The 9,055-nt window shown below is 36.6% G+C and overlaps 1 protein-coding gene across 1 annotated transcript in view; it reads left to right on the top strand.

Moving 5' to 3' along the window:
- Window positions 1-243: 243 nt before the first annotated feature.
- Window positions 244-9,055, top strand: part of LOC122090007 (preprotein translocase subunit SCY2, chloroplastic) — an 18,726-nt gene continuing 9,914 nt past the window's right edge. Inside the window, exons 1-3 of the mRNA XM_042659821.1 lie at window positions 244-431; window positions 4,180-4,698; window positions 5,820-5,908. Of these exons, the coding sequence (XP_042515755.1) occupies window positions 359-431; window positions 4,180-4,698; window positions 5,820-5,908 (681 nt within the window). The 5' untranslated portion in view covers window positions 244-358. The remainder of the gene's footprint in view (window positions 432-4,179; window positions 4,699-5,819; window positions 5,909-9,055) is intronic.

Here is a 9,055-nt window from a genome sequence, read left to right as displayed (position 1 = left end):
CGTTCCAATAAAACGAAAAAACTCCAGAAACATTTTTTTAGAACGATACCAAACGGGCCCAAAGCCTTTGGTACGTTTTTGCCGCCCAAAAGGTATTTATTTGGATCTGCGTTTGCCCTACTGCGGGATTTTTTCTTTTTGTTTCAAAATGAGAAGCATGAAAAGACCGATATGCCCCTGGCACGCGAGCTGGCGCAGTACCCACGCGACCGGGGGACCGTTATTTTGCCTTTTCTTGTCGATTTGCCTGCGCAATTGGGCGACGAACGGATGGACATTGGGGTCGCGCCATTGCTGCTATAAGTTGAAACAGAAGCTCTGGTGGTGATCTTCTCTGGCTTCTTCTCCCATTGTTGCCATGGAAACAACGACTTTAAGGTCTCATAGTTTCAGTCTCGATATCTTTAGAAGAAAACCTTTCAGGAATCGAGGTGAGCATTTCATTTATCAGTCGATGTTCTTCCACTTCCACAACTCTGCTCTATTCCATGAATAATTTTTTTTTTTTTTTTTTACTCCTTATGGTTTTTGCAGCTTCAAGTCTAATACTAGCCCTAGAGTACTGACTATTGCTTCCATTCTCTGTCTGTTTGTGCTGAAATTTTTTTTGTCTGATAATTTCATGGTTTTTTCACCCACAATCTTAGTTGAATCATGCTTACGTGTAGGAAAGTACTTCTTCGTTATTAGCTAGGGTTTCGTTTTCGTTAATGGTATTTAAAATTTTATTGAGCTACATGTTATATTGTCTTGTGGAATTTTGAAGATAGAAATTTTTGCCTCTGTACCGCATTCTTTGCAAATTGCTACTTAGAGGAGTTAAGAAGGTCTTTGAGAGGCAATTGTTGTGTAAAATTAAATCATCTGGTGGTTCCACCGTTGTCTTTTACCATTCCATCATCCTCTTATTTTGTTTATGTACCCAGTTCAAAAAGCTTTCTATATAACAGTCGAAAAGGAAAAAATATGTTTATGCCCCCTCCCTCAGAATACCACTATTGAATGGCTGGAATTTCTTTCACACTAACCTCAACTTCACGTTTAAGTGTGTTGATTGGAGGTGTCTTCTCATGTTGCTCCTTTGCAATTTGTTGTGCAATAGTGGGTATAGTTTCTTCATGCTCTTGTCACCTGTGGATGACTTTTGGAATTCTGTAGAGGACTTTAGAGGTGACTCTGGTGGAGGGAAGTACATTCTTTGTTCACCTTTAGATAAGTACAATTAGTACATGCCCGCCAACTCATACTGCATCTTTTGCCGAGTCCTAGGCTCACGTCCTTGAGCTCAAAGTTGCCTTTCATGGACTTTATTTTATTCATGAACAATCACTCATCTAGGACTAAGCATATTGAAGTCGTTGCATCTTTGTCAGATTGTAGGAGTCAAAGCAGACGTCCAATTCATCTACCCAATCAAGGAACATGTATGAAGTAATTTTTTGTTGAATATCACGTGGCTCCATCCTGGGTTAGGTTAGGATTTGATACCAATTAATGTAAGACTAGATCACAAACCTAATCCGAGGCAGAATCTGAAATTCTGGCTGAATAAGATGTCGGTTACTCATAAACCACAACTCAGATGGAGCTGGATTTTTGATCGAATAGAGATCCTAGATGAAGGAACAAACCATAAAAAAGTGAGCAAATTCTACCACTGGATTAAGAGATCACTAGTTGCAAGAAAAAGGAAATTGTTGACTTTTCTTCAAGAGCTAGGGCTAGAAGCGACTGATGATCCTCAAATTTGGATCAAGTGGTTCTTCTAAGGTCCTCAACAAACCCTCAAAATCCTGTAGCGATCAGAGATCTGGTCTTGAAGTTATGCACTTGAACATTCTTCTCAGGAAAAACTTGTAATTGAAAATCGATAGGTTGTGTGTGTGTTTCTTCTGGTCTTAGAGGGCTTCAAGTCTGCAAAAAAAAAAAAAACTCTCAGACACTCTCTCACAAAGGCTAGAATAGAAAATAAGAAAAAAGAAAAGAGAATTCAATGGAGGGTTCAGAAAGAGGTTTTGGCCATCTCACCCCTCAAGTTTAGGGGGTGTTTGGTTCGGTAAATCAAATGGTGTATATATCGGATGTGAATGTCAATCTTTTGATAGACATTCTTCTGAATTATGTTTCTTTCTGAAAAATGGTTTGGTTGCCTTGAGGTAGGGGTGTCAATCGGTCAGTCCAGCTCGGTTTCGGTCCGGGTTGAGTCGGTTTCGGTGTGGGAAAGCTGAAACCGAAACCGATCCAATAAGGAAATTCCGGTTTCTGTTTGTCTTTGGTTTCTTAAATCGATTTGTAACCGGGTTGGTTTTGGTTTCTGGTCCAGTTTGGATTTGAATTTCCATACAAATGTATACAAAACTATGCAAATTTTGATTTTTTTAATGAATTTTGGAGTGTTTCGGTTTCTTACCGGTTTGGTTTTAGTTTCGGTCCGGGTTTTGATCCGGTTTCAGTTTCGGTTTGGTTTCGGGTTCATCCAGTTTCCGGTGTGGTTCGGTTTGGTTTTGGGGTTGCAATACTCCAAACCGAACCAAACCAATAAGGCTTCGGTTCGGTTCGGTCCGGTTCGGTCCGGTCCGTGTTGTTATCGGTTTGGTCCGGCCGGTTTTATCGGTTCGGTTTAGTGATTGACACCCCTACCTTGAGGCTAGTACATGTTTCTCGCGGGTTGAGATATTGGCTTCCGTAGAGAACTTTTTTCCGCTTTCTCCTTTTATATTAGGTGGTAAAAAGGTTGCTCAAATCTGAGTTTAAGTGTTGAGGTAAACTCAGATTTGGAACACGTCCTTTGTAATATGGTCATTCATGGGAAGTAGGGTGCTCACTTATGAGGGTCAATCTAGTGGAACCAAACAGCTCCAAAAATTAAGAATTATCATTCTAAAGATCTAAAGAATGTCATCCCAAAGATTTACCGAACCAAACACACCCTTAGGAATCTCACTGGGGTCCTCTCACCCAATTGCATCCCACAATAAAACAGCATATAGCCATCTCAAATAAACTTCATTCAATCTCCTCAAATTAGTTACAAAGCTCTCTTTAAATAGGCTAGGCACAACTTTACAATTTAGAAACAAACTAAAAAAAGGAAACTAACATAAAATAGAAACTAATGACTTTTAGTAACTAACTACTAACTTATTTTATTCATCTAAAAAAAAAAAATACTAACTTATACTTTTAAGAAACTAACGTAAGACAATAAAAGACTCTTCTGGAATACTAAAACTGACTTTGGCTACTTGTTAACACAAAAAAGAAACAAAAAAAGGCCAAATTACTGTTCACATGTACTGTTCACTTGAACAGTATATTCTGGTTTTTGGTTGGCTTAATGGGCAAACATTGGGGCAGGCTAGTTTGGTTTGATGGAACCAGCAGCCCCTTTCTTTTGCAGGCTCAACCTACATCAAACGTGTACCAGTCTAAAGATACTCTCTAGTCTTGTCAGACTAGAAATTTTTTTACCTTTATTCTATGTTGGTTTTATTGCAAAAGAAGTTATAAAGGTTGTATTTTTCAAATTCATTCATATTCTACTTATATGTGTGTTGTTTGATATTAGTAGAACTTTGGCAGAACTTTTTGTTATCTCATCTACATTGTGTATTATATTGTATCTAAATGTGTATTACAATATTTAGAAAAAAAGGCGTACCTAGTGCACAAGGCTCAGGGCCACAATGTATGCAACGTAACCCCCACTTCCTTCATGGAGAGGCTGTTTGTATAAGCCAAATCATATAATAACTGTTGTCGAACAACTACTCTTGCTCAAATGGAGTTGTAAATCTGATATGTGGATGCTTTTCATTGGTTATTGGGATGAACTTTTTCATGGGTGAACGTGTGATTTTCTTGAGCATGTAAAAGAAACGGTTTCATTTTGGTTCTAGAGGGTCCAAGTTGGACCCCTTATTGTGTACAGCATCTTGATTGTGTACTTTTTTTTTTTTTTGGGTGAAATATTAATACATACTATTTAAAAAAAAAAAAAAAGAGTCAAGAAAATAATTGTATATTTGGATCATTACTTGATCAGCTTGTATCTCTTAAATCGACTTACATAATATGTAGTGTTACATTGCATTTAGTTATGCAATAGAATTACTTTATCTTTTGTGATAGTTCTTGCGTTTTGTGATTTTGTCTCTTACTTGTGTCTCTCATGTACAGGCGGACTGATCAAACACAATCTCCATTTTTATCATCCATTGGTTGCTGAAACCTGCAGTTCCCTGGTTACTAATTCGTCATGTTCTGTGAGGGGGTGCAGAATTTTTTTAAATAATCACGTGCCATTAAATCTGAATCAGAAAATTTCTCTACATTGCTCCCATAATCTCAGAAGTAATTTGAATGTCAGGGCAAGATCTATGCAGTCTGTGCACCTTGAATCTGCTTCAAGAAGTTATGATGATGAAACAGATGTTCACAGTTCACATGATATCATCAATTCTGGAACCTTGCCCTCCAGACCTAAAATGTTTAGAAATAGATTCCTAAGTTTTGTTCGTCTGGGTTCTGTTGTTAATGATGCTGTGGAGGGATTCTTTAAGAGTGAAATACGGCGGAGATTATTTGTGACTGCTGTATTAATAGTTATCAGTCGTGTTGGTTATTTCATTCCATTGCCTGGCTTTGATAGACGGTTGATTCCTGACGAGTACTTGAGTTTTGCATCTGGTTCTGTTGGTAAGTTCATGTTATGCATATATTGAGTGGGTGCCTTAGTAGATTTTGGATTTGTATATTCTTGAATTAAGTCTGCACTTTAATGTTGAAATGATAGGGTATGTGAATGGCATTTCTTAACCTCTTCCTGCTAAAATAGCAACAGTTTTCAGCATGACATAGTTTGCGCCATTTCAAATGAATTATCATATTTAATAGAATATGCTAATAAATTCTTTGGCAATCCCAGAGAAACACACATTTTAGTTACCAAATCGAACTGTAAGGAAGTGAGCCACTGTAATCGTCTTTCTGTTACAGTTTGAGCCATTCTCTTTTGCATTCATGGTTGAGCTGTGAGGTTTTTGTGAACTTAAAAGCTTAGAGCACTCTGTACTTGTTACATCAACATAAGAGCCAAAAGAATATAAAGGAAGGACTCTAACATGAAGGCAAGAGCTACTATTGACTAGTTAGTTAATAAGTAATAATTGTTCTAAAAATTATATTTATTTTGGTCTTTATATTTCTTTTTATGTTTTATTGACATTACCCTCGTCTCTACACATGGATGCAAATGGAATGGATGATGTCAAATTGATCAAAACTTCTATCCTTGATGGAAAATTTCCTTTTGAAGTACATAGAAGTCATACATGGTAAGATGAAGGATTGTTTGGCTGGGGATAGAGACAAAAGAAATAGTGAAGTATGATAATAGATGACCAGGGAAGAACTCAATTAAGAGGCTAGAGGGTGGGGTAGAATATGAGTGTTGAACCTGGGAAGGAAACCAAGGTGTTCAATGCACGATTTTACAGTATGCCACATTCTGTTTGTTCTTCAAGCACCTGCCAATGTGATGCAACCTTTTTTTTATTGATGAAGCAGGTATTGCAAAATTACAGCTGTTTCATGTCACACCACTGGTCCTACTCAGACTAATGGAGGACTTTAGATATGACCAGCAGGATTACTAGGGAAGCTTACTGGAAAGTTCTAGAATTTATATGAATTACGTGTGCCAGTAACTCATAATCGGATTGTTAAGAATTTGATATTGTTCTTGTTTGTTGTGGTTGGTAGATTGGATCTTCTGGTTGGTGGCAACAGCCTGATTACTCAAATTTTATTTTTGGCAGATGAACTAGGTGATTTTGGAGCAGAGCTTAAACTGTCACTTTTCCAGCTTGGAATCAGTCCTCAAATAGGAGCATCGATTCTTATGCAGGTTTACCAAATTTTCTGAATCACTTCTATTTATATCTTTGTTATTTGGATGCTTCTAATGTAGTTTTTATTCCATATCAATATTTCCCTGCCTTTTCCAAGTTCTGCTGAGATCATATACTTTTTGGATTTTTGCATGGGATTATTGGAGGCTGAAGAAAGTTTCCATCAGAGAGATGGATGATAGAACTAACAGACCCTATTCAGATGGGGTCACAATACTAGCTACCTTAATAAGCACTAGCAGTGATGTTTAAATCTTGAGCAATTCGATTTTTTTTTTTAACTTCAATCCAGAAATGAATTGAATTAAAAAATTATTTTAAGAGGTAAGATTCATGCTCCAATCTGGAATCAAACTGTTGATCTTGCTTGATTTATTTGAACTGTGCAGTTTATGCTGATTTAGTGAGTCTTGGATCATACTGATGTCATGCAAACCCTCTTATATGCCATTTGCTTTTGTTATGAAGTGTTCCTTGACGATCTAAACCCTATTCTGGAGCTTGAAACGATATGGATTTTGGAAGACTATAAATCTTCTCTCTAGCAATCAAATATATTTTATATTTCTTAATTTGATTCGCTCTTTTCTTGGTGTTTATACCCTAGGTACACTTTCTGAATTTTGAAGAAAAATTTTCCTTTTGAACCAAGGAATTTTAAATGCTAAGGAGTCATGGAGAAAAAACTTATTGTGCATGTATTTTGATGAATATGTAAATAAAGTTGATATTAACTGGAAACAGCAAGAATATGTGTCTGATATGGCATTTTGTACTTGAGAAGGAAGTGTCAGAAACAGGTACAGCTGTGTGTCTGCAGCCTTATCTAACATGGATATGCAGATTTAGATAAATATTAGATTCTTAGTGCAGTCAAAGTGTCAACTAGTCAACAAATAGTTGGTTGAGTATTCATTTTTCCACTGACTCACTGACTTGGGTACTAGTTAGTCGTTATCTGCAAGTTGGCCACCTAGCGGCTAGAGTTGACTAGTCTTCTTGGATCTGGTCAACTGGTTCTCAAGTTGAGCGAATTTTTGTCTGTGAGACATTTAAGATTAGTAAAATTACTAACTTTATCATCTAATCTGTCTTATGAGCAAGAAAGTATAAGTTAGCATAAGACGATGCATTTTTTTTTTAATTTTATTTTCTTGATAAATAACAATTTAATAGAAAGAAAGAGGGGAGAATGTACAAGGCGAGAGTCACTGAATACCAAAACTAGAAAAAGAAAAAAAAAGGAAAGTTCCAGACATACAAAACAAAACCTCACAAGGAAAACTGTCCCCAGTGCATAATCTTGGCATCACAACTTCTTGCTTTGCTAAGTCATCAGCACCATTTGCTGACCTTGGCTTCCACTAGAATGAGACATTCTCTTAGGAAGCAAGGTGGTATGTGAAATGATTGAAGATGGGATACATGACATTGCCAATCAGATTGTTTCCTTAACCATCCATTAACTGCAGCAGAGTCACCTTCCACGGATATTTTGAGCATCATAAGAGGTGCTGGAAATATAAATGGATCCCTATGCCTGAGTCATCAACTTGCCCCTGTGGCAACCTTGTGGTTTCCAAGCGATGTCTTATGATATTTGGTTTGATTAGAATCCTTTAACATGCCACTGCAAGTTGATCATAGTTTGGTGTATGAAGTGTGATGTAGTAGTGCTATCATGGCTGGACTAGCATGACCCAATCTGGAAACCCAGATTGAGACGAACTGGTCCCAAAACTGGATTTTGGTCTAAAGGTGGTTGGCGGGAGATAACATTGTAATCTCTTATTTTATTTTGTTTTATTTTGGTAGAGTTTAGTGACGTAGATCAAAGCTTGAAGAAGAACACAAAAACAAGAGTCAGAAAATGCTGTTCACAAAACACTGTTCATGTGAACAGTACTTTTGGTTCAATATCTTCTGTTTTAGTTTCCTATATTGTTTAGTTTAGTAAATTTCTATTTTCTTAGTAAGCAAGTTATTCAAGTTAGTTTCCTATTTTGTTAGTCAAAGAAGTTTCTATTTTGTAAGTTCGGTTAGTTTCCTTTTAGTCATTAGTTTTTACTTTCTAATTTACTCTTACTTGGTTAATAAGTTAGAAGTTGAGTTAGAAGGTTTTATTTCCAACATTAGTTTCCTTTTTTATTATGTCTGTGTCCAAGCAATGTAAGGCTATTTAAAGCCCATCAATTATAATGAGAAGACAGATTTGAAAAAAAAAAAAAAAAAAAAAGTCTTATGTTGTCTGTGGGATGCAGTTGGGTGAGATGCCCATTCACTAATTCTTCTCCCCTCTTCTCAACCCCACCACCATCAAATTCTCTTTCTTTTCTTATTTTCCTTTTTATTTGTTTGCTATGAGATAGCGTTTGAGTGATCAAAGTAAGTTTTTTGAAGCCTAGAAGCACCATCAAAAGACCAGTTTGAAGGCCATTCAAGGCCTGTAGCTGCTGCTACTGCATAACTCCATAAAGTTTCCTTTTTCATTATTCAAGTATAACTTCTCAATCAGCCATCAGTTGAGGCTTATCTTTTGAAAGATAGTTAGACATCATATGAGAGACCTTTCTGCCAAATTTAAGGTTTATCGGATGCTGAAATCTCAAGATATCGAAAGTTGTCCAAAGTTTCCTAATTCATGTCAACATCATAACTATCAATTCAATCATGAGAATTGTGTCATCTTTTGAGGGTTTGTTTAGCACCACAAGAGGAGCATTCGATCAAAGTTTGAGCTCCATCAGAGTAGTGGTTTGTCAGCAATCGAAGGTCTCCCTATTCAGCCAAAATTTTCAGATCCTGCTTGGGATTAGGTCATTTGTGATCTAGGCTTACATTGGTTAGCTATGAGGGGAATTTTCTTTTAGTTGTTACTTTCCTATTTTCTAGTTACATTTGGTTTCGTAGTTGAGTAGGTTTATATTTTGAGTTGGTTGTCTTCTTATATATACTTTGTAAACCAACGATGGATATTGGAATGGAAATATGGTTTCAGTTCTATGTGGTTACCGTGAGAGTCGACATAATGGTTATATTAAGTGCGAACTTCTGTTTCTTATTGAATTAACCGATCAACTTGCTATCGGACATTTAATTTATTTTCGATTAGTCAATTTTCGCAAAAAATTTCGACATATTTC

The sequence above is a fragment of the Macadamia integrifolia genome, chromosome 2, assembly GCF_013358625.1.
Source record: "Macadamia integrifolia cultivar HAES 741 chromosome 2, SCU_Mint_v3, whole genome shotgun sequence".
Classification (NCBI taxonomy): domain Eukaryota; kingdom Viridiplantae; phylum Streptophyta; class Magnoliopsida; order Proteales; family Proteaceae; genus Macadamia; species Macadamia integrifolia.
Note: the sequence above shows the minus strand (reverse complement) of the source record. Positions and strands in the feature narration are given on the sequence as shown.